This window comes from Onychomys torridus, chromosome 1, assembly GCF_903995425.1.
Source record: "Onychomys torridus chromosome 1, mOncTor1.1, whole genome shotgun sequence".
NCBI classification, from domain to species: domain Eukaryota; kingdom Metazoa; phylum Chordata; class Mammalia; order Rodentia; family Cricetidae; genus Onychomys; species Onychomys torridus.
In genome coordinates, this window is record NC_050443.1 from 91,395,429 (window position 1) to 91,422,339 (window position 26,911).

A 26,911-nucleotide genomic window follows, 5' to 3' on the forward strand; every position below is an offset into this window, starting at 1 on the left:
GAACCGTGTTCAGCAAACTGTTCTCTCACCTCCATGTGTGAGCCCCACAAAAATAATAAATAGGTAGATAAATGTAATTAACAATTTTTAGATTAGAGTTAGTCACTAGGTCCTAAAAAATACGTAAAATTTTAATAATGAAAATGGAAACAAAATATAAAAATTAACAATGAAAATACAATGCAGGTATAGAGAAGGCAATGGTAATCACAGCCAGACCCAAGACATGTTGAAAATGTAGCATTCTAGTTTATATGACAGCTCACAGTTTAAAAAACAGTATAGCATATTTGAGAGGTAGAAAGAACTCTTGGTTTTACAGTAATAAAGAGTTGGAGCCAAACTGTCCTTTAATAGTTATACAACAGCTTGAGTTATTTAGTATTCTAGAACCAGGCCTCTATTAGGTGTACAATGTAGGTTCTAAGATTCTATCTACTATCTACAGTTGCCGTTAGGAGTAAGCCAGGTAGAATAAACAGAAAGGGTAGCAAAGCACGGGCCACAATGTACCTCTTAAACGCTGGCTATTTAGTTACAACAGATGAGGACAGTCAAGTTCAACTTCCAAGTTTGCTTAGTCATCTAACACATGCCAAGATGGTAGTAACACTGTGAGCTGAGTCTTGCTTCATTCTGATGTTCCCTCCATGTTACAATGCTTTCTTTTCATCAAAACTACACTGGTTAAAATGTAATCTTACAATTCTAAAGGCAGATTTAAATCCTTTAGTGACTCAAGGTCACCTTTTTGTTAGCTTATTAACTATACTGCTTTTGTTATTTTTGGGGTTTGTTTCACTATGGAAATCAATCAGCACTCTGCTATAACAGAGATTAGAGGTACAGAAGATAAGGCAGACTAGGGAAATAAAGCCAGCCTGTTAGCAATTGCAATCATGTTTCTCATAAGCCTTAAGAATAACAAAATTTTCCACTCTCATGTTCCTTCTAGAAAAAGAGGGGAACAGTTATATTCTTAGAACATAACTGTTTTCTTCAAATAGAACCAGGAGATTCTACTACTGGAATAGGAACACCAGAATTTCTGGCTGACTTCTGAAGTAAAAAAAAGAGTCTATATTAATAGAAGAATCACATATGGGGGTGGTAGAGCCCCTAAAACCTCTATTATTCTCACTGCTAAGTTTTAATCCTTTTGAACTACAAGAAAGCAAATTTCCTAAATATGATCTAGTAATTTCACAGACTGTCCAATCACAACTATGGCTAAGGCAAACATGGGCTAAATGTTCAGTGTGAATAAGCCAAGCAGACTAATTAATTAAAAAGGTGTTTTTAGAAGACATCATTTTAGCTTAAAACAAATTAGACACTGCTAAGTGTTCTACTGAAATATTGCCTTCATTTCTAAACTGCTTAGATTTTAAATAAATGCAAATGGTTACTTACACATAACCATTTTTTTCTCTTTGGAGCTAAGGATCGAACCCAGGACCTTGTGCTTGCTAGGCAAGCGCTCTACCACTGAGCTAAATAAATTTTTTCTTTATAAGCCAAATAGCATGAACCCTGAATCAGCTTCAGAAATCAGATGTTACAGAAGACAAATTATGTTCTCTTCTATTTGATTAAATAATTTTGGATCAGGAAAACACTCTAAAGACAAAGCAGCATGTGCAAAACAAATGGCAAGGACAAGCAAGTTCAAAGAGACAACTCTGCTTCGGGATACATTTAAAAGACTGCACTGTGTCAACTGAGACAGGTAAGAAAGAAAGTAGCTCATGCCCAGTACCTGCCTAAGGCCAAGACTGGAGCAGGGCTGCAGTTATTCTCATTCAAGCAGCTTCACAAAAGAGAGCAGAAGAAGCAAGATCTAAGAGCTCGTGCATGGTGTGGGTCAAATTCAAGTATGACCTCTTGGATGGAATCCATAAAGGAAGAAAAATGAACAGAGAAAATATGGAATAAATATTGGGACTTCTCCCAAATTTGATGAGAATTACAGAGCCACAGATGTGACATGCACAATAAGTTGCTGTGGTGGTTTGACAAATGGCTCTCAAAGGGAGTGGCACCATTAGGAGATTTTGTTGGAGTAGGGGTGGCCTTATTGGAGGAAGTGTGTCACTGTGGAGGCAGGCTTTAAGGCCTCATATACTCAAGCTATGCCCAGCATACAGTTCACTACCTGTTGCAGCCTGAGGATCAAGAACTCACAGTTCCTTCTTTAGCACCATGTCTGCCTGCATGCCACCATGTTTCCTGCCATGATGATAATGAACTAAACCTCTGAAATTGTAAGCCACCCTAGTAAGAATTGCTGTGGTCATGGTGTCTATTCACAGCAAAAGAAATCCTAAGACAGTTGCCCATACACTTTAAAGAACAATGGAACAGCAAATAAATTCCCCTTGGTCTAGAACAAAACTATCTTTCAAAAACAAAAAGAGAATACTGATATTTTAAGACAGAAAAACTGATCATGTGTATACATACCCAAAAGGCAAAAGGAAACACTTCTGGTAGAAGAAAAAGATAATGCCAGGTAACAACGTGGATCTACACAAGGAATGAGGGACCCTGAAAAGAGTAACTGCATGGGAAAAGTATTATTTTTCTTACTGTTTTAATCTTCTTAAAAGATTAACTTAAACAATAACTATAACAATACGACGTGAGGTTTATAACATATAGATGAGTACAATAGAACAAAACTTGGGATGGGAGAGATGACAGCACACTGCTGTGAGGCTTTATATTCCATAAGGAATTGCATATCGGGTTGGGGATTTAGCTCAGTGGTAGAGCGCTTGCCTACCAAACCCAAGGCCCTGGGTTCAATCCTCAGCTCCAAAAAAAAAAAAAAGAAAGAAAAGAAAAAGAAAGAAAAGAAATTGCATACCACTGGAAGGTAAATTAAAGATAGTGTACTAGAAATGCTAAAGCAATCATTCATTCAACAAAGAATTTTAGATAAAATGTTAAAAACTGAAATAAAATGAACACACACACACACAATTATTTGGGGCTAGAATGATTGCTCAGTGGGTAAAAGTATCTTGCTGTGTAAGCATGAGGACCTAAGTTTAGATCCCCAGCATCCATGTAAAAGGCAAACACAGCAATGTGTCTACAACCTCAGGGATGGGAGGCAGGGTAGTTCTCAAAGCTCTCTGGCCACTCAGGTTCGGTGAAGAGATCTTATTTCAAAAAACAAGGAAGAGAGCGATAGAAGAAGTCAACATCCATCTCTGGCCTCTACATACCAGTTGATTCAAAAGATAACAAGAAAAAAAATCAGGAAGATTGGAGGGAAAAAAGGAATAAATAGAAAATAATAGCAAGATAACAGACTTAATCATATACAAATTATCTAAGCCACTTAAATGCAAATGATCTACACCATAAAAGAGATTATTTGAATGGATACAAAAGCCAAACCTAACTATCCTGCTTACAAGAAACACAGATTAAATACAAAGGTACAGAGAGATTAAATACAAAAGGATGAAGAAAGGCACTATGCTAGCTAGCATCAGCACAATGCCAGACAGCAGTGCTCACTGTAATAGCAGAGTTCAAAGACTGAGTTCTTTCACAAGGGTAAACTCATTAAGAATACATAACACATGACAACGCACATGCTTTTCTACCTCAAATTATACAAATTAAAAACTGATAAAATGCGAATATCTAACCCCACAATTACTAGAGATTTTGACACCCTTATTTTTATATTTATTTACTTGGTTACTTATGTATTACAGTAATAAGGAATAAACTCAGAGACTCATGTATAAATGCACACTTCACCTCTGATCTATACTCTCAGGCCTACTGCAATATTTAGTAGAGGAAGCAGACAGAAATCAATTAATGTGACTTTAATAACACCATCAACTGATTTGACCTGACAGAGAACATGTCACAGAACAGCAGGAATATCATCCTTTTTATGTGCACATAAACATTTACAATAACAAACCATATTCTAGACACTAACTAAATCAAATCTCAATAAACTTAAAAGAACTTAATCATCAAAGTATTTTCTGACTACAACAGAATTAAATTCAAATTGAAAAACATTTGGAAAATAAAGATTCAGAAATTAAATAAACATCTTTATTTTATTTAAAAGAGTAAAAAGAAATTTTAAAGTTCCAAAAACAAAGAAACTAAAAATCATCAAAATGTCAGAAATCTGTTCTGTGGCATGATAGTATAGTAGTATTTAGGGGGCCAAATTCAACACTGACTCCCTATAGTAGAAAGAAAGGTCTAAGAAAATGACCTAGTTTATAACTCAAGAAATAGAAAATTTTAATCCAAAGAAATGTAGAAAAAAACTAACAAAGAGCAGAGTGAAAACCAGTATAATTAGAAAACAGAAGAACAATCAAGAAAACCAGTGGAAGCAAAACATGAGCAGATCATCAGTAAGGTTGAGAAGCCTCTACCCTAGTCACTTAGGAAAAAGACCAAGAGGGAAGGCACAAATGGCTGCTGTCAGCAATGATGTGTTCAAATCTACTGAAATTCAAAGAATAGCCCGTAATGTAATGATAATAATAATAACAACAGTCATTTAAAAAAATTCAACAACTTGGGAAAATTACAAACCTACCACAGTTCACTCAAGAATGCAGATATGTTTAACAGCTCCATATGTATTAGAGAAATTGAATTTGTAATTTAAAACATTTCTTCAAAAAAAAAAAAAAAAAAACCAAAAACCTCCAGTTCCATATGGCTCCAGTGATGAACATTTCAAACAGAAATAATACCAACCCTATGCAACTCTCCCCTAAAATGGAAAAGACATAACTTCCCAACTCATCCTGTGAGGTCATTATTATTCCAACAAAACCAAAAAGCATCTCAAGAAAACTATAAACAGACAAATATTCTAAGTGTTTTTGATAGTTATAGCAATATGTGAAGATATAATAATACCACCAATTAAACACAATTTATCTAAAAATCCAGGACTGGTTAAATAGTCCTATTAAAAAAAGAAAATACGTTTGGCAAAATCCAAATTTACTCTTGACTTAAATCTAAAATCCAAACCAAACCAAACCAAAACCTCAGCACTTCATCAAGCAAATAAAGAGTATCTATGGATCATATTCAAAATATCCTTCCTGGGAAAAGAAACAAAGCACCTAGTCTCAGTGCGCTGCTCAAGTGCTGTAGTCTGGATCTCACTGTCTCCCGGGGTCCACATGTTGAAGGCTTGGGTCTCTGGCCTGTGCACTTACAGGGGCATGTTGGGGGGCAAGTTGCTAGTTTAAGAAAGTATTGAGGGCGGGTTGGGGATTTAGCTCAGTGGTAGAGCACTTGCCTAGCAAACACAAGGCCCTGGGTTCAATCCTCAGCTCAAAAAATAAAAAAATAAATAAAATAAAATAAAAAAAGAAGAAGAAGAAAGTATTGAGGGCATTCTGGGGATACATCCTTGAAGGAGAATTGGAACCTTAGTCCCTTCTCCTTTTAGCTTTCTGGCATCACGAGTTAAGTAGCCTCTCACTGTAAACACACTATGCAGCCACAGACCCAACACAACAGGGCCAGGGAGTATGCATTGAACCTCTGAAACTGTGAGTCAAAAGACATGTTCTCTTTAGAAACTGAATATCTTATGTAGAAAGCATTAAGAATGGTAAAGTGGTAAACCATCCTTTTCCTCAAGACCATATGATCATCTATAGTAGATCATACTACAAATGGTATCACAATCAAATGAGCTTAACACAGGTACAAAATACCAGATCTTTATTTTAAAAATCAAGTCTATTCCTATATACTAAGAAAAAGCATTCTGGAGTTAAAATTTTTAGAAAGTCATTTATAATAACATTCAAAACCTGACATGCTTTCATGAATCAGAAGATTTAATAATGACCCCAGTATTATAACACTGACCCCATGAATACAAACAACCCCAATTAAAATATTAAGCAGTATTTTATTTTTTATTTTTGTGTATGAGTGCTTTGCCTGCATGTATGTCTATGTACCATATGCATGCCTGCCTGGTTCTCCTGGAGGCCAGAAAAGGAGGTTGGATCCCTTGGAACTGGAGTTATAGATGTTTGAGCCACCATGTGGGTGCTGGGAACCTAACTCAGGTGCTCTAAAAGAATAGCCAGTGTTCTTAACCACTGAATCATTGCTCCAGCCCCATTATGCCAGGTATTTCAAAAGTGACAAACTATTCTGAAATTTGTAAGGAAGGACATGGGGGTAGAGCTCAGTGGCATGCCTGATTAGTAAGCATGAGGTTCTGGGACCGATCCTATGTGTACAGACGGAATGCAAAGTGACTAGAAAGTCTTAACTGACTAATAAAAAAGAGTTATAAGACTGGAAACTTGACTCCAAGACTTATTTAAAAAAAAATCACAGTTATGAACACAATATAGTATCAGCATCATGACAGACAAGCAAATCAATGGCCCAGAAAAGGGCCTATGTACATTTATATGACAATTTCAACAGCATTCAAAATCAATAAAGGGAGGACATGTATTTTATCAAATGGTACTGGAAGAGATAAGCAATGGACACTTGACTTCTAGAACTAGAAATAACAACATGATGTTGGTCTGGTCAGTAGTTCACATTATACATAAGAGTTAACTCAAAATGGATCACAGACATAAAAATAAAACTTTTAAAAATAAAACGCTACATTTGTATAAGAATGAATAATTGACCATTAAAATTAAAAATTTTGCTCTTCAAAAATCACCATTAAAGAATAACAAAAAGGGGGCTGGAGAGATGGCTCAGTGGTTAAGAGCACCGACTGCTCTTCCAGAGGTCCTGAGTTCAATTCCCAGCAACCACATGGTGGCTCACAACCACTAGTAATGAGATCTGGTGCCCTCTTCTGGCCTGCAGGGACACATGCAGGCAGAATACTGTACACATAATAAATAAATATTTTAAAAATATATTCCTACAGCTGATAAGACTCAATAAAACATGAATATTTTCATAAGTTATACATCTCACAGCAGGAGTAAATCTCAAGACAACTATGTCAACTGAAAGAGGGAGATATAAACAAATATGTAAAATTCTAGGAAATACAGACAATGGGTAGAGTCAGAAGACAGTTGGTGAGTGCACAAACATACAGCAATTGAAAGAGAGGAGAAAAGGGGCACTCAGGAAGCTTTTGGATGTGAAATATAAGTCATTATACTCATGTACTTGAGTTTTTATGAGTGCATAAAATATCTAAACTTATCAAATGTACACCAAAACTGGCTTTCTGGCCACACAACCTGCCTGAGACTACCATCTCAGGAACCCACTACTGAGCCACGTTCATTATACATAGTTAATTTCAATCGAGGTTTTCTTCTAATAGTCTTTTCCTGATGGTACATGCAGGGAGGATTTTCTGAAGGAGGCAGAGGCAGGGGGATCACGAGTTCGAGGCTGGCCTGAGGGCTGGTACCTCAAAGTCATAGGTGGAACAGGTACCCACTACATTTCTTTCCATAGTTTTCTCACTGGCTCACACTAAATTTTTCCCCATCAGCATATACAGACTCTTACACACAGCTGTATAGTTCATGGTCTCAGAAACCAAAAGCATTTATCTCAACAATCAGATTAAAAACAGCTACTACACCAACTGACCACCACCTCCAGAGCCCACAGACCAACACTATCCAACAAAGCTACGGCAGGCACCCACATCAGATTCCTCAATCCTGAATCCTTCTAGACCACATTTTTTTTTAATCAATAAGGGACCAGTAACTTCTATCACCTCTTGCTCTATAAATAAACCCAACTTTACATAAAAAGTCAATCAAAATGCCTACTTGTATTTAAAATTTTTACAACTTTAACTGATAATGCTACTTATTTCTTTATGTAATACTAAATTATTAATTTGAAAAGGGCTCAGTTTTGTACAATGAAACTATAAATTCCTACAACAGAACTGTTATACAAAAGTAATGTATAATGTGTTAAAAGTCCAACTCTGAACACTGCTTTGAAGTTTATGACCCAAACCACAACATTTCCTGAAGAGATATATAATATGCCAGGGTACAGCTACAGTATGGAATAAACTACTAAGAAGACTACCTTTGTGAATGAATCTCAATAGCATTATGTTGTATGAAGAAAAGCTTGTGTACTATTTGATTGTACTTAGTTAATGGCTTCAAAATGGCAATGATGGAGAAACAACTCATAGCTTGACAGAGGTAAAGCTGGGCAGTTTTTTTTATGACGATGTCACAGTTCTGTATCCTGATATGGCAGTGTGGGGAATCACACATTAAAGAATAATGAACTCCTACATATTCAGAACTGTCTTAGTAACTTTTCTATTGTCATGACCAACACCACGAACAAGGCAGCTTATGATGGAAAGCATTTAATTGGAGCTAAGAGTTTTAAAGGGTTAGAATAGGTGACCATCATGGTGGAAGAGCATGTCAGCCAGCATGCATTCATGGTGCTGAAGCAGTAGTTGATAGCTTACAACTGATCCATAAGCACCAGAGAGAGAGAGAGAGAGGGGAGAGGGGAGAGGGGAGAGGGAGAGGGAGAGGGAGAGGGAGAGGGAGAGAGAGAGAGAGAGAGAGAGAGAGAGAGAGAGAGAGAGAGAGAGGAGACAGACAGACAGACACAGAGACAGAGACAGACAGACAGACACAGAGACAGAGACAGACAGACACACACACACACACACACACAAATAGAGACAGACTAACTGGGAATGGCATGGGCTTTTGAAATCTCAAAGCCCACCTAGTGACACACCTCCTTCAATGAGGCCATACTATCTACCCTTTCCCAAACAGTCCCACCCACTGCAGACCAAGCACTGAAATATAAGAGAGTATGGGGGTGATTCTCATTCAAACCATCACAAAAAAAAAAAAAAAAATCAGTCACAACAATTTTAAAAGATTAAAGCAGAGGGGGCTGGAGAGATGGCTCAGAGGTTAAGAGCACCGACTGCTCTTCCAGTGCTCTTCCAGAGGTCCTGAGTTCAATTCCCAGCAACCACGTGGTGGCTCACAACCATCTGTAATGAGATCTGGCGCCCTCTTCTGTATACATAATAAATAAATAAATCTTTAAAAAAAAAAGATTAAAGCAGAATTGAAAGAAAAATATCTGTAATATCCTCAAAAGAGAAAAAAAATGAGTAAATGAAAAGAAAATCAAACAAAGTCAGTATTCAAGCAATGTGCAGGTTCCTAAGGAAGGAGAGAGGAGTAGAACTAAGACACAAAATTTCAGAAGCCACTGTCACAGCAGCATTCATATCAGAAAACTGTTAGCACGAAAAACTAATAGCTACAGTGTGACTGATCTTCATTTACAGACGGTGACCACATACTATCTATAGTGTGATCACATACTATCTATAGTGTGACTAGTCTTCATTTACAGATGGTGACCACATACTATCTATAGTGTGATCACATACTATCTATAGTGTGACTGATCTTCATTTACAGACGGTGACCACATACTATTTATAGTGTGATCACATACTATCTATAGTGTGACTGGTCTTCATCTATAGATGGTGACCACATACTATCTATAGTGTGACTGGTCTTCATCTATAGATGGTGGCCACATACTATTTATAGTGTGATCACATACTATCTATAGTGTGACTGGTCTTCATCTATAGATGGTGGCCACATACTATCTATAGTGTGATCACATACTATCTATAGTGTGACTGGTCTTCATCTATAGACAATGACCATATGCAGCAGAGAGACCTGGCATGAGTACACAGCAGCAGTAATTATCACTTAATTTGAAATACTTCTGTCTTAGTTAGGTTTCTATTGCTGTGATAAAACACCATAATCAAAGGAAGGAGAGAAGAATTTATTTGGCTTATACCTTCTGATCACAGTTAATCACTAAGGAAGTCAGAGCAGGAACTCAAGGCAAAAAAAACTCGGGAGACAAGAACCAAAACTGAACCAGGAAGGAATGCTGCTTACTGCCTGGCTCCCTGTGGCTTGTTCAGCTTGCCTGCCCTATGCAACCCATGCTGCCCACAGTGCGCTGGGTCCTCCCACATCAATCACTAATCAAAAAAATGCTCTCACAGACTTGCCCACCAGCCACTCTAAGGGAGGCAATTCCTCAATGAGGTTCCTCTTCCTAGACAACTACAGCTTGTGTCATATTGACAAAAATAAACAAATGGACAAGCTAATTAACAAAATCATACCCTGGTATATCTTAATAACATCTGTGAACTCTAGCTGAAATTTCAGGATTATTTAATAATCTAATTGCTTTATCCACTGTTGTCTGAAATCAGAATTAATTAAGTCCAAGGTTTGAAATATGGTGCAAAGCTCAATTTCAGGGATCATGCTGCTAGCCTCAAGTAAGTATGACTCAAACCAAGTTTAATTGCTTTACCAAATTACAATTTTCCAAATATCTGAAAGTTGTTATTATAAAAATCCTTAATAACTGAGAATGATGGGAAGGGCTATGGGGGATGATAGCAGCCATACTATATTGTTGTTTTGTGTTATTTATTAACCACCACCCTCAGGACATTCTTATACACAAAACTAAAGCCACACAGTGGTATCTAACAGACCTTACATATAACCTTGGAATTCTTTACATTTAGTTCCCTTATCTACCTTACATTCAAGGGTATTTAAAAAAAAAAAAAAAAGATCCAAACATATACCAAGGTTCCAAGGGTACATGTTATACTAGCTGTATAAGAGAAATTTAAAGTTGGTCTACTTTTTAAAACTCATTTCACATTTTCAACTGGTCTTCTTTAAATTAGTCATACATCATCCTTCTCATTTCTGTTCCAAAATGTTGTACCTGCTTCAAAATCAGACCCAGAATCTTTTAGCAGTTCTTATGCTCTTATATATAAACCTTCAAAGATCACAAGAATTACCAAATAATTTGAAGACCTTGATTAATGCAGCTTCTTCCTTGGATAATTTGCACCTTTCCCCTACATCTCCTTCTACTGGTTTCCATGTCATTAGCAATGCTTGTTCTACTATTGGTTATTGGTGTTTCTAGCGTTCTTCCTCTCTAAGAAGCTTCCCAAACAGAGCTGAGGTCCCTCCTTCATTGTACACACTATTATTACACTTCCCTGGACCTACCTTCTTTTATTAAATGTCACAGAAACTTCTGGACAGTGTTCTCATTCTCTAATGTCTAAACTTGTTTGGATCCCAATTTTTCTGATTTTTATATGGACTTGTAAAAAATACTTTACAGCTTTTTGCTTCATTCAAATACTGTGTATATCTTTAATGAGTTCAAGGTGAAATCATACCAAGGATCTTTTTACTGTTAAAAAAAAATTACATTCTTACTTAACTCCTTTTTGAAGAAATTTATAGTATGAAAACATGTTAATCATTTCTCTGATGTTTCAGAAGAACAATTAATTAAATGACAAAGTATATATAAAATACTGTGTAACTCAACTATGCTATAAATCACCATGACAGAATGTTCATAATTTTTCAAATGTATCTTAAAAAAAAACAGAACATATAACAATAGCTGGAAATCATTTTAAGTCTACATGTGATATATATATACACACACACACACACACATATTTGGTTAAATATGCAATATCTAAAGCATTTTATTTTGCTAGAAAAATAGCATTTCTCCTATATGCTTTTCTGTGCTTATCAAATTTATGTAATGAATATGTATCACTTTCATAATAGGACAAGCATTATTATCAGAAAAGAACCAGCAGAACCAGGGAAAAGTATTCTACAAAGTCAGGAGATTCAGCTTCAAGTTCTCCTTTTACAATTTTATTATGATAACAAGCTAATATCATTTCTAGGCCACAAGACACCTATATAAGATTGTAATATATATGCACATATATCACATACATATAAAATCAATAAAATATATAACATACAATAATATACACACACATATAGATATAGGTATCAGGATAACTGAATGATCCTATTTTTAGAGACTAGGTAGGGGAATAATAAGGAATACTAAAATAAGGCAAGAATGTTATAATTATTCACATTAGAACAAAGTAATTTTACTATACTGAATATACCAAAAATCCCTACAAAATAACTGGTAATGAAGGTAGAGGAAAATTTATTAACATGTTAAATTGTGCTAAAATTTCCAGATCAAGTAAGCACTATCACCTGTGAAGAGTTAAAATAACACAGCAAGAGCAATTATCTTGGTTTACATTTTTTTTTTTAATCTGGTCTAACATTAAATTACACTGACACAAAGACCGTGTCCAGTGATGTGCTCTCAGTAACAGCATTAAGATCTTCTGCTTGCATCCTGTACACTAGACAGTCATCTACCCAGCCAGGGCTTCCCCATTCAAACAAATTCAGTCTTGTAAAAAATTACTACATATAAACAGTTCCATTCATCTCTAATTCATTCCAAAGCAAAAATCTCCTTAATTCCATCTTCAGGTAATTATTTCATTTTTTTTAATCTTGAATTTTATTTTCAATGTTTCAAATTGCTTCCAAATTTGTTTCCTTAAGTTTTGCATTCATAAAATATAATACTAAATATAATGCATTCTCAGGTTACATGAAATAACAAAGCACTAAACACATGAAAACAATAATAACATATTGCACTTAATGTGCCATGAAACTGAAATCAGAAGTATGGTCTTTTACATTTAGAAATGTAAATGCCTATTATGAAACAAAGGCCAACATTTCTCTCTACTTCTCTTATTTCATTCTTGTATATAGTTATAACCCAGAGATAGCACGTAAAAAATGAATACACACCTTCCTTTAGTATATGCCAGGGTAGACACACAAAAACAAGAAAAAAAATTTAAAATCAGAGTGTAAAGGGACTCTGCTTTTTCAAACAATGCAGCATTGAAAGCCAGGTCAGCATCCTTGGGCATTACTAGGAAACTTTAGTTCATCTGGTATTTCCATCATCCTCAAGATTCTTCTGAACAATCCAGTCTCCTCCTACCTCACCTGTCCACAGACTTCCTTTAGCTTTCCCCTCTCTACTGTGTAATCCTGCTGTTGCAGATATTTAAGCTTTAAATGTTCAGAGATTCAACCCCCTCTAAATATTAATTCAGCTCATTTTCTCAGACACTGACTCAGCCGTGGGTTGTGCAGCACTGACGTTTCTAACCAAACAGCATCGTGTGAGCTGTGATCATCCCACTTCCCCATTCCTGAGCAGTGATTGGATATTGTAATTGATAGGCAGGTGGAAGAAAAAACGCAGGAGACGAGGGCTTAGAGATATGTAGCTATGTTGCCAAATGCCATCTGTAAAGCTAATTCTAGCTCTGATGGCTTGCCAGGTTTTAGGAACTAGGATGCAGATAACTCCATTCCTTCCAGTATCAGTGTATCCCTTTTAGACAGTAAGCTCTTTAAAATCACAGGGAAAATACTGCAACCTAAGAATCCACCCGACAACTATTCTGTTAAGAACCAAACTTTCCTATTCTAATTATTAAAGGGAAACTGCAAAGCATTTTTTTTTTTAATGAGCATGTGTGCTTCTGTGTGGAAATGAAATCTTGCAAAGTCTGATATTGGATGTATGCATTTATCTTTAGAAACCAGAACAGACTGCAGAGAGCAGTTTTTACATAGTCATATTCATCAAATTCAAGAGCTTTTAGTGTGTTTCTTAGTCAGACACTAACATTTTACAAAAAGAGGTGTTAGTTTTCTTTTTTAAAATAATTTAAAAAATCCTCTAATTTGTAATTCAAAGAAAAACTATAACATTTCAGGCCAAATACACTTCAGTAGAAATCACTGTTGACTTCAGCAAGCTAGGGAGTTCCTCTATATACATATTAACTATACTAGTTACATATATGTAACACAGAAGAAGCAAAGCTCACTGATTTTAACCTAATTTATTTGTATACAAAAACTGCAGATCCATCATAGCAAATCTGCAGTCAAAAAACACTGAGGGAATTATATGTATGCATGCATGCATGTATGCATGCAATTAACTGGTGAAAAAAAGGGCCATGGATTTGAAGGAGACTGGACAGAGATATATGAGAGGGTTTGAAGGGAGGAAGGGGAAGGGAGAAATGTTTTAATTAAATGATAATCTCAAAAATAAACAAAAAATTGTATTATCTAGAAATCATGATTCCTATACCAAGCCCTTAATTATCAATGAAAGTCAGTACACATAGAGAGTAACTATTATTACTTTTATAAATTCACTTAGTTAATTGTAGACAGCAAAGACGGTGGGGAGGCATTAAAGTAAAACTACTAAAAATGTGAGGCTATTTAAAAAAATATATAAAACAGCACATTTAAAAAAACAACTTTATATTACCCACTAAAACTGAATGAAGAAAACTATACTCATTTATTTACTATTTATAAAATCTATTTATATTTTACTATTTATAAATTGCCAGTCTTCCTTGAGGCAACAACATACCTAAATTAAAAACTATATTTCTTTATTCTCAGTCTCCCTGATCTAGAGATAGCCATACCACTCATAAGCAGCTATCTGCTTGGAAATTCCCCAAAAAGTTCATTTTTTTCTTTCCCCTTTGTCTGGAAGATAAAGATAATGGCTAAGAGCTACATATCAACCTTGTGATCGTGAGGGAAAAGTCAAACTAATCAGAGGATTTTGACCCTGATATTCCTAAGCAACTATGATGCATCAGGTATCTCTTACCTCTGGATTTAAGTATCAAAACCACCCAAAACAACAACAACAAAAACCCTTAAAAGACAGGGATTTTTACTCAAATGTCAAAATACTTAGGAGTGAAAAGGGGGCAGGAAGTGGTAGTGAATAGGTGGAGATACAAAGTTTAAAAATATCATCCATGAATTAGTAACTTCAGTCTGGGGGATAGAAAATGAGTTCATTATACCGGCTCTTTCTGTAATGACAAATTATTTAAAATTTTAAAAAGAAAATGAGTAAGAATCATGTCCATAAATTAGATCTTTGTAATTACATGCTGGATAGTATTGGGCAAGACTATTAACCTCATTTTTTTCAGCTACCTAATGGAAATGGCGATACTATTCAAAGCTGCATCCTCAGATCTGGGCAAGGTAATCTCCTGAAGGTCCTGACATATACATCTCTCATTCACTCTAATGCTGTAAGCGCCTTGGGACTAGCTCATCTTATTTTCCCCTAACTCAAGCTGACAATGATCCTTTCTCTGAACTTCAGTTTACAAGTCAGTGCCATGATTTATGTGTCCTACAATTTTCTAACTGGTCCATCTATGGATATTCAAGCACTCTGTAATAGTGCCCGCAGGACCCTGACATCCTTTGAATACACTCCTGAACTGAGGGCAGGTGTTTTGTTGTTCTTGTCAAACAATCCTTTTTTTTTTTTTTTTTAACAGTGTCTTAAATGAAATCCCTTAAAAAAAAAAAAAATCTAAAAGTAAGCTGTTTTTATTTGGGTTTAATATAAATGAGACTTAATATAAATCCACTCAAAGAGTTTCTTAGTCTTTTACTTAACATTAACAAAGTTATTTAGGTGTATGCATGCATATCTGCATAGTTTATCTATGCCATGTGCATGCACATGCAGGTACCCTCAGAGGCCTGACAGAGGTCATGGGAATCCCCTGGGACTAGAACTGAAGGCACCAAATGTAGGTGCTGAGAACTGAACCCAGGTCTTCTCTCTAGTTCCCATTAACATTCTGTTGTTTTGAGACAGGGTTTCATGTAGTCCTGGCTAACCTTGAACTCCTGAGTCTCCTGACTTTACCTACCAAGTGCTAAGGCTATAAACATGCACTACCAAACCTAGCTTTAAAAAAATTTAAATCAATTTTTTCTTCCTCTTCCTCTTCCCTGCCACCTCCCAAAGTAGGTCTTAGTTTTTGTAGCCCTGAATGGCCTTGAACTCAGAGATCTGCCTGATTCTGCCTCCTGGGTACTGCCACTACACTGTCCTGCCTTAGTATTTTTTACATACTATTTTAATATAATTATTCATTTTTATTTTATTATTATTTAATAAGCTTTAATACTATTTATTTAATGTCTGATATTCAAACAACCCTATGTACTATTACTGCTTACCACAAAATAGTATAAAAAAGTTGCTAACGCAAAGCTTAATAGCAAAGTGCTTCATTAGCATATACAAAGCCCTGTGCTCAATCCCCAGCACCATAAAAAATTAAAAATGCAGTCATTAAGGATACAGAAATAAAAAGAGGTTACTGAATGAAAACATCACTATTATAAAATTTTCCCACTGAATGCATGAACCTTTCTAAAAGCAAACAATGACATTTCTACCCTTATCACTTCTTCATTAAATAATGTACTACTGCACACCAGCAGAAACATATCAAGAATTAAAAAGCGTAACACAAAATTCACTTGAAACCACACACACACACACACACACACACACACACACACACACACACACAATATGATACATACAACTATAGTCCCACACAATGATAAAACTCATATATTATTAAAACCTCCAAAATAAGGACAAGATAATTATCTAGGAAATAAATCAAAGTCCTACTAGAAAGACATATACACAGAGAATAAAACAAACCAAAAAATATCTACACTGTGTGGCATGTATTTGTAAATTAATGAAATCAACATCAACTTAAGACAACACATGAAATTCTACAATATATGTAAGTATCTTGTCAGGTAGGAAGTTAGAAAGTATTTAATCACTCATATTTTCTAAATATATAGTTTAAGGTATTCAAAAACAGTTTTTAATATTATAAAAAGGACTTCAAAATTACAGTATTATTTTCAAGAAAGTTTATATTTGCTACCAGTGATCAGAAGAATATTTTATTTGAGTAAGCTAAACTTTTAGTATTATCCTCTACATAATATTCACAAAGCAAAATTCTCTATGAAAACATGCTTACATACCTGTGCAATATGGAATTTATGAGCTGTCAGTTAATATCTTAAAATATCAGGTTACAAAGTGTTCCAAATGAAACTCTCATTTTATCACACAGTGCAAAATAAACTTAAAAAAAAAATAACATAAAGGTAAGCATGAACTTTTAAGATCAATTTTATTTCATGAATCCAATTCAAAATGAACCAGTACAGTCTGTCTGAAAAGATGAATTTTCCCACTCGATCAGTGTGCCCATGGAATACATGTGAATAAAGATGTTCTGAGGCAAATACTGACATAAACATATAAACTGTCAAGTGAAACCTGCACACATTATATATTTAACGAAGAAACAAACTTCTGTTAGACAGTTTCAAGTACATAGGAACTAATCTAACTTGCCAGAATTCCAAACTGATCAAATTATAACACCTAATTATGTAGTCAACTAAGATGTGAACATAATCTAGTGGCAAAAGTATTCAAAAATACTAAACCAAAAAAATACTAAAAAATTAAAGAAACCTTTCTCTAAAAGCTATTTCAGGAGAAACAATCATGCATAGTGCTTTGTAAACAAGGCCACATCCTGACAGGGCTTGCTACAATCAAATGAAATAATGGTTTTTATAATTAGGCTGAATAGAGCTTGGATATAGGAAATATATATATTTTCTACCTACCTTGAATGTTTATAAAGTTTACGAGGTCTACTATGCAATTTCCGATCCCAATTCTCTGGATCGCTGGAGTTACTGTCATAGGGATGAGGCCGTCCTGCCATCCCACTTCAAGTTTCCTCACACTACTGCTCTGAAAGCACACATGTAGCACCCATAACCTACATGAAAGAGTAGTGTTGACCTTTAAATCTATTCCATGCAGAATAAAACAGCCATAGAATTTTATATACTTGAGATTATTATGGTATACTTGTAAAGAACTAAGTAGATCACAAAGTACTAAACATATAAAATATCACAAATCAGATTAAAAGAAACCCCAGAATTCTTTTAAAGGTACTTTCTACTTGATACAACTGCTAAATTTGCTACCCTTGTGTAACAGTTTAATAATATAATACATTGAGTAAGTATACTTAAACAATTATCTAAGTATTTCATTTTTCCAAACATCATTCAGTACCCCTAAAAGCAAAAACAATCCAGAGAATGATTATTTTACATAAATTTTCACTTGGTATAAATACATACATACATACATACATACATACATATATACACACACACACACACACACACACACACACACACACACACATATGTTTTTTGAGACAGGGTTTCCCTGTGTAACTTTGTACCTTTCCTGGAACTCACTTGGTAGCCCAGGCTGGCCTCCAACTCACAGAGATCCACCTGGCCTTGCCTTCCGAGTGCTGGGATTAAAGGCGTGTGTCACCACCGCCTGGCCTGAAATATATTTCTTAATTGCCAAAAGTTTTTGTTTTTTTCTCTACCAGGGATTAAATTTTGGAGGCTATTCAAGTGCTCCACCTCTAAGTTACATTGTCCAGTGGCATAAAGCATCTTAAGACCAAATTATTATTATTTCCTTAACCAAACTGATGCTAAATAGGAAGTTAATTTTTTTCTGGCAAATGTAAGTATAAAGCTATCCTAATGTTTCCTTACAGTGCAATTACTACAAAATGCTTTATCAATGAATCCTATCAATATCTTCTCCATATATACAAGGTTTATGACTACTAAATCTATCCAAGTTACAAAGAAACTCAAAAGCTTTACACAATACTTTAAACATTTTAAAAGTCTATCAAGTATCTAGTCTTCCCAATTATCAAGATGATTGGCCTTATAATCTCATATATAGAACAGAAAATAACTTCAGAATTTTGGTAACTTTGTAGAAGTTTACAATGTTGATCAATGGTAGGATTACAAAAACAGTGATAATTTAGTATATAAAATAGTCCTGATCTTGAAAACCACACATTCATTTGAAAACAGATCAGATTTTATTTACAGGGATTGTGAACACAACCCCCACCACCCCACCACCACCCTAAATGATAAACAAATGCATATAACTTTGTACAAATTGTTCAGCAAAATTCTGTTTCCTGACCCTGGCTCCAGCATTCTTTCGACACTTATTTCTAACTGGACTTGATGGAGTGAAATGAGGAGGAGCTGTTCACCAACATCAAAGACAGGGCCAGTGAGACAGCTCCTTGGGTAAAAAATTACTTGTGCAAGCCTTATAGCCTGAGTGGGAGAACCAACTCCTGAAGATTGTCCTCTGACCTCCACATGCATGGGGTGGCATGTGACTATACTCACCCACACAACACTACTACCAATAATATTTTTTAAAAGTTAAAGATAAATGTCAAAATTAGGGAAATACCTTCCTGAGTTCTGTATGGCTTCATCATCTCTGTCTCTTCTATCAATTCAGGTCATCTTTATTTACCAAGTTAAAAAAACCTGAAGTCATCCTTGACTCGTCATCTTCCCCTATCACATCTGCTTCAAAACTTTCTTCTGATTCCTTCTTTCCCTTTTTAATCAATTAAAGCTGCTGCCCATTCTCAACCAACCTTGTCATCTACCAATAAGCCTCTTGGCATATTTGCTTCAATGAAATTTAAAAGAAACTCTAAAAACTTTTAAAGGCTTTCCATTTCCCCTACCTAAACTGCTTAGCTTAAAAAGTTCCTTCGAAAATTGGCACTTGAGTCCCAAATATCCACATCGCAATAGGCAATCTGAAGTATACTATTGTTAGATCTTCAAAAGCAATTGCTGGAGTACTGAAAAGAGTTTTGAAAAAATACATCCCTGCTCATAGTAAAAAAAAAAGAGAAAGAGTCTATGTTCCAAATAACTTAGAAATAGTCTATTGCAGAGGCTGGGCCTGTTGGTTAGGATTGAACACTTTTTAAGGAAACTACCAAAAGTTAGCTGAGAGAAACAGTCTGTCTTTTAGATGTTATATAGAGAGGAGACAAAGAGAGCTATGACAGAAACTCCAGGACAACTCTAACATAGTCAGTAAGTATGTGATCCCTGGGACACTATTTCTAGATAGTATGAATTAATGAAAATGATCCACAGAAGGACATTTTTAAAAAGCAATAAAAAGTACAAGGAGACAACTTATTGTTTTCATGAGGTATCAATGGACTAACAAGTTCCTTTATTTCCTTCTACTTAAAACAATTTTAAACAGCTCTACATTATCATGTTTGTATATTATGAAGAAATTTTAGGGCTAAGATTAGCCAAAGCTCCATGCTCTTTTCCAATGTACCCAGCACCTACATACAAAGGAATTGATGTTTGTTCCTTATTACCAACAGATGTCCCTTTAAACCCCAGCGCTCTTGTGTCTTGTCTATCCTTTATCTTTGCAGGCTCAGTTTAAACAGAGCTGTCACACAAGAGCTTTTCTATTTTTTTTTTTTTTAAGCTGAGGATCGAACCCTGGGCCTTGCACTTGCTAGGCAAGCGCTCTACCACTGAGCTAAATCCCCAACCCCAAGAGCTTTTCTATTACAGTCAAATTACTTCTTTGTGTGTTTGTGTCTATGTACACATGCATGTGGATGCCAGAGGTCAATGTGGATTGCCTTCAACTGTTCTCCACCTTATCTTTTGAGACAGTTTCTCACTGTACTCACTGACAGGTTAGACTGACAGATCAGTGAGCTCTAGGAATTCAGCTGTCTCCAGTGCCTCCTGCACTAGCATTATAGCCACATGCCACCATGTCTCACTATTTCACATGTGTGCCAGAGATTTGAACTCAGGTCCTCATGTTTGTACAGTAAGCAATTTACCAATTCATTTATCTCCCTAGTGCTTATTTTTATCTTTCAAACTAGAAATTCAAGTATAGTAGTTATTAGAAGGAAAGGTATTTTAAGCAAAAGAAAACAATGATGGCTGTGGGTAATGGTGCTGGCTGCCAAGCCCAAGAGTCTGAGTTCAATCTCTGGGAGTCACACAGTAAAAGGAGGAGACTGATTCCAGCAAGCTGTCTTCTGATACACACACACACACACACACACACACACACACACACACACACACACACAACCATGGCAAACTCATACTCCCCTTTCTCCACATAATACAAATAATCTATTTTTTAAGAGAGAACAATGAAAGAATAGAAGGCTTGGAACTTCCAGTTAAATACAAAGCCAAATAACCAAAGGTGTGGGTGACTGAGACTGGTAAGGACTAGTCAAGAAGAGACGTAAGTGAACTAAATGCCCTATGGTAACCTCTGTATAGAAATGACCAATAGGAGCTGGGTGGTGGTGGCGCACGCCTTTAATCCCAGCACTCGAGAGGCAGAGCCAGGCGGATCTCTTTGAGTTCGAGGCCAGCCTGGGCTACCAAGTGAGTTCCAGGAAAGGTGCAAAGCTACACAGAGAAACCAAAAAAACCAAAATAAATAAATAAATAAATAAAGAAAGAAAGAAAGAAAGAAAGAAAGAAAGAGAGATAAAGAAAGAAAGAGATAAAGAAAGAAAGAAAGAAAGAAAGAAAGAAAGAAAGAAAGAAAACCTTTACCAGAACTTAGAATAGTGATTCTGAAAGACCAGAAACTTTAAGATCATTTGATAAACTCCCAATTTAGGAATAGAAGAAACTGTAGCACCCAGAAAAGCAGAAAATACACAACATATATGTGGTAGTTTGGATGAGAATGACCCCATAAGTTCAAATGTCTGAATGCTTGCTTGGCCTTTAATCAATTGATGGACCTGTTTGGAAAGGTCTGGATGGTATAACCTTGTTGGGGGAGATGTGAAACTGAGGGCAGGCTTCAGGGTTTCAAAAGACTTAAGTCATTTCTAAGGGCAGCTCTTTGCATCAAGATACAGCTCTCAGCTATTTCTGCCACCATGTAATGTACCTTTGTTTCACCATCATGGACTCAAAGCTTCTGAAACAGTGAGCCCAATTAAATGCATCCCGTCATATGTTGCATATTGTTTTTTGTCACAGCAATAGAAAATTAAGTAAGATGATAAAAAAAATCACAAATAATTAAAAGTGTTCTAGAAAATATTTAAAATTTCCTTTTGATTAACTCACTTTAAATATTCCTATGGAGGGCTGGAGAGATGGCTCAGAGGTTAAGAACACTGGCTGTTCTTTCAGAGGTCCTGAGTTCAATTCCTAGCACCCATATGGTGGCTCACAACCATCTGTTATGAAATTTGGCTCCCTCTTCTGGCCTGCAGGAATACATGCAAACAGAACACTGTATACAAAATAAATAAATAAATCTTTTAAAAAATATATTCCTATGGAGTGTAACATAAATCCATAAATTAATTGACAAGGAACTGAACAGTCATATTTAGAAACATCAAGAACTGTAGGATTTTTGAGGGACTTGAATACAACACATATAGTCATGACACACAAAAAAAATTAAAACAAATGGAAATCCAAGGAACAAAGAGGAATTTTGTCTAAATGTAGTTAGGTAAACCTCTGGTTAAAAGCACTGGGGTTAGATTTCCAGCACCAACATGTCACCAACAGATCACAAGCGTCTGTAACTCCAATTCCAGGGGATCAGTGTCCTTTTCTGGCCTCCATGACACAAGGCACCCAAGTGGTTCATAGACATACATGCAGGCAAAACATCCATATACATAAATTTTAAAAAATTTAAAGCCTATTTAAAACACCAGAAAATCTCGAAATCAAATCACAGTGAAAGAAAAGGAAAAGAGCCTGAATCCAGGAAGCCAAGCAGCTCAACATGGAAGTGAAAACCTCAACATTGCAAATACAAATAGAGAATTAAAACAGATATACTGGAAGTGAGGGAAAAACCCAATATCTGAGCATCAACTTTGCTCAGATCATTGATTGGTTGGTTGCCAAATTCAACATGCAGGGGAGAGAGACCCCAGATAACCTGGTAACCTGGCAATTACATATAGACCACAGAAGAATCTTCCCTAGGCAGAATCTACCATCAAAAGTTACATGACAGAGGAGTTGATATTTCTTAACTCAATGTATTCCTTAATCATACATAACACAAGCAGCAGAAAACGGAAAAACCTTCATGGTTAGGACGTCAAAAAACAGAGACCACTAGCAAAAATGGGCTGGAAACAAAATCCCCCCCCACCCAATGCCCAAAAAGGACACAGAAAGGGTGAATTTAAAAATCTGACTATATAATCTTTGCTCAAGTTCTTTGCTAACATCAAGTAACAATAGGTGCAGGAAGGAATTCCTTCCAGACTTGTTCACATCCTCACCCTCAACCCCAGATATGAAGCCAATGAGTAAAAATCTTGAAAAGGGTGGAACTGACAGAGCTGCTATACAGTGCAGGGGAAATAAGTCTGCCTGAATACAGGCAAAATAGGCCATAGAACAACAAACAACAACCCTCATGATAACACTGTAACAATCTAAAAATGCTGAACTAAAAATTGTGACATGTTAAGAAACAAAGACAGTAAAAGGGATCTTATAAAAATTTACTCCATGTGGACCCAGAAGTTGGGTCAACAAACTTCAAAGCACTCTCTATAAATATATCCAAACAAAGGTCCACAGATCCAAAGATCTGAAAGGAGAAAACAGTTTTGAGTAACCAAAAGGAATCTCAGCAGAGATATGACAAGCATCAAAAAGTAAACTGGAAATTCAGCTCCAGTTAAAAGGAACACTAAGATGAGAAATAAGATAGCACAAGAGCAGTAGTGAACAACAGTGAGCTGAGCTGCAGAGCTGGAACACATCTAATACCACATACAACACGGTGAGCATTTGCAGCCACTACTGACACACACCATGATTAATATTAAAAGCTTTAGAGAAGTCAGATAAGTCAGATTTAATAGAATGTCTGGAAATATCAAGTAGAAAAATAAGAGAGAAATTCATTTTTCATTGACTCCCTTCTCACATTATTTGAATTTTCTAAATATGGTGTTTATAAAGATAAATTAACAAAATAGTGTTAAACAAAGTATCTGGAAGTGGCTTTGTTACAAATATTTTTTAACAACAGAATTTTTCTTCTTTAATAACTGCTTAAGTATAGTTTTGTTTTGCTTATGTACATATGATCAATATATACAGACTGCAAAATGTGTCTGCCGTGTGTCCATTATTATACTACAAGGTCCTTGAGGACAAGAACAAAGTATAATTCATGTTTATGTCCCCACCGCTTAGTACAGCTTAGTGTAACCTGAATGCAAGCATTTACAAAATGTTCTAATTAATTAATTAAGATGAAAGAATCTGACAGGCATGTAATATGATCCACTAAAGCAGAGGAAATACAAAGCATAAATATTTTATAAGCAGCCTTTATAGTGTCTTGCCTTAAAAAGAGAATTATAACTATACCTACAGTTCGGTCATAAAAAAGAGCACTAATGGGAAAAATTATAAACCAATTTCTAGTGACAATACCTGCTCTTAAGCAACAAACATCAAGAAAGTAGAAATAGAGCTTTGAATGTAGCTCATACTTGTCTGGGCTCTATCTTTAAAGCACATACGTGCACATGCATGAACAGGGAAGGATGGAAAGGAAAGAGAGACAGATATAAAGAGGAAAGTAAGTATAAATCCCTCGAAAATATTTTTAAAGACACCAACAGAGTCCTAGGTTTCCCCAACATCCCTCAAAGATGATTGTTCACTTCACACAGAAGCCCTTTAAGTAGTCAAAGCTTATTCTTTTCTGATTTGTTGCAATCAAAATAGGAGTTTATTTTTACAGTGGTAGGAATCAAAGCTAGGGTTTTATGCATGACAGGAAGTGCTCTACCACTGAGTTATACCCTCAGCCTCCAAGCTACTCTTTTATTTATGTATGCACTGTGTGTGAAGACAAGAGTTCAAACTTGGGTATAGCTCCTCAGGACACAGTTCATCTTGTTTTAAGGCAAGCTCTTTCAGTTAACCTGGAACTCTATTATGTTACAAAGGCTGGCCAGCAAGCCCCAGAGATCTGCATGTCTTCAACTTCCATTCACTGAGATTACAAACAGGAATTTTTTTCTTTTTGTTAATGGGGATCTGGGGGTTGAACTCAGATCCTCAGGCCTGAATGGCAAGTACTTTACCAACTGAGCTATTTCCCCACACCCAAAGTATTACTTCACAGAATTTGTATTAAAATTACTTTGTTTGCTTATCTCTCACTCCCGGCCTCTTTCCTCCAGTATCCCCTCTGCCCTTTCCTCCCTCCCTTCCTCTCCCTTTTTCCGCTTTTTTTCTAGTCAGGCAAGCCTGACAATGTACTGGCAATGATGCCTCCATTTCCAAACTGCTGAGGCTGTGTGAACATTCCCATTGCTCAGCTTGTGCTCCTTTCTCTCCTCTCACTGTGTGTACCCAAACATGCACTTCATTCTCTTCGTAGTCGAGGTATTAATACTTTTAAAAAATGTCTGTCTTTTTAAAAATAGCACAATAAATGTTTGAAGATCTTTCTGAATTCCAAGCATTTCTAAACATCTGCTTAACATAGTTAAGAATTATAAATAACTAGATGGTCTTAGAATGATGAATACTATGCAGTTATTTGTAAGTTCTTAAACTTACTAAAAGATAAGAGTTTCAGTTAAAAAAATCACTTTGTTATCTATGTTTACGATTCTATTTTTCTCTTCTTACTATGTCCAAATAGCTTTACCTTCAAAACCAGAAATATCCTAAAATCAAAGCAAACCACCTTGACATGTGAGTAACACAGACAAAATTGCTATAAGCCACCAAAATGCCTGAATCAGAGACTACATTCAACTCTAAGGAGCAACAGCTTCTAAACAACTCTTACAGATTTTCTTCCATGATGCTTTTCCAATACTACATATTTTTCAGTCTTTACTAATGAAGCTTCATTTTCACCTATTTATTATTACCTTTACCTTTCATTCCTTTGGTATATTTTGCTTGTCTAGAAAGTGCCCTATGATGCTAGTTCTAGATTATAGTGCTCTACAACAGAAAGAACTGTGTGAAAACAAAATGTTTCATCTGTGATGTCCAAAAAGTGGCTCTGGAGCTATTAAGCACATGAAATGTGGCTACTACAATGTTCTTATATACTAGAAACAAACTAGGAATGCAATTACAGAAACAACATCATTTACAACTGCTTCAAAAAATAGACATAAATACCTTAGAATAAAGCTAACCAAGGAAATCACAGACTTTCTTAAAATGAAAACTTAAGAAATTGAAGAGCATACTATGTGGTGGTTTCAGTGAGATATCTCCCATAAGCTCAGATGTTTGAATAATTAGTCCACAGTTGGTGGCACTGTTTGGTGAGTTTTAGGAGGTATGGCCTTACAAGTATATCACTGAGGTGGACATTGAGAGTTTAAAACCTCTTGCCATTTCTAGTTTGCTCTCTACTTGAGGTTAAAGAGGTAAACACTCGGCTTGCTGCCCCAGATACTCTGTCTACCTGTTGCCAGGTTTCCCTGTCCTGCTGCTGATGGACTCTTATCCCTTTGGAATCATAAACCCAAACAAATCCTTCCTTTTGTAAGTTGCTTTGATCATGATGTTTTGTCATGGCAATAAAAAAGTAACTAATACACACTGGAAAATGGAAAGATCTCCCACAGTTTTGGATTTGAAGAATATTACAAAAAATGGTTATACCATCAAAAGCAATCTACAGGTTCAATATAATCACCATAAAATTTCAATATTGTTATCCATAGAAACAGAAAAAGCAACAACACCAAATCCTGAAAGATTATATAGAAGTACAAAAGATTCCAGACAGCCAAAGTAACCTGAGGGGGAAAAATTGCTGGATGTATCACTATACCTGATCTCAAGTTATACTACAGAGCCATCATAACTAAACAAATGAAACAGTACTCACACCAAAATATGCGATCAATGAGACAGAAAAGGAAGATAGAGATGTAAAGCCACAGGTACAGTCAAGGATGACGAAAACATACCCTGGAAAAAAC

The 26,911-nt window shown here is 35.8% G+C and overlaps 1 protein-coding gene across 9 annotated transcripts in view; it reads right to left on the reverse strand.

Annotated features, from left to right (window-relative positions):
• The window catches only part of Btbd10 (BTB domain containing 10), a 59,756-nt gene that overhangs the window by 20,555 nt on the left and 12,290 nt on the right, over positions 1 to 26,911 (reverse strand). For 2 of the 9 annotated variants that reach the window (XM_036189699.1, XM_036189670.1), the window contains one exon: positions 17,607 to 17,764. The exons of 2 other annotated variants lie outside the window; for them this stretch is intronic. In XM_036189699.1, the coding sequence (XP_036045592.1) occupies positions 17,607 to 17,707 (101 nt within the window). In that variant the 5' untranslated portion in view covers positions 17,708 to 17,764. Of the gene's footprint in view, positions 1 to 2,463; positions 2,536 to 12,803; positions 13,160 to 17,606; positions 17,765 to 22,016; positions 22,036 to 26,911 lie in introns of those variants that run through there. 5 more of the 9 variants (XM_036189702.1, XM_036189690.1, XM_036189679.1 and 2 more) reach the window with 5 other exon arrangements.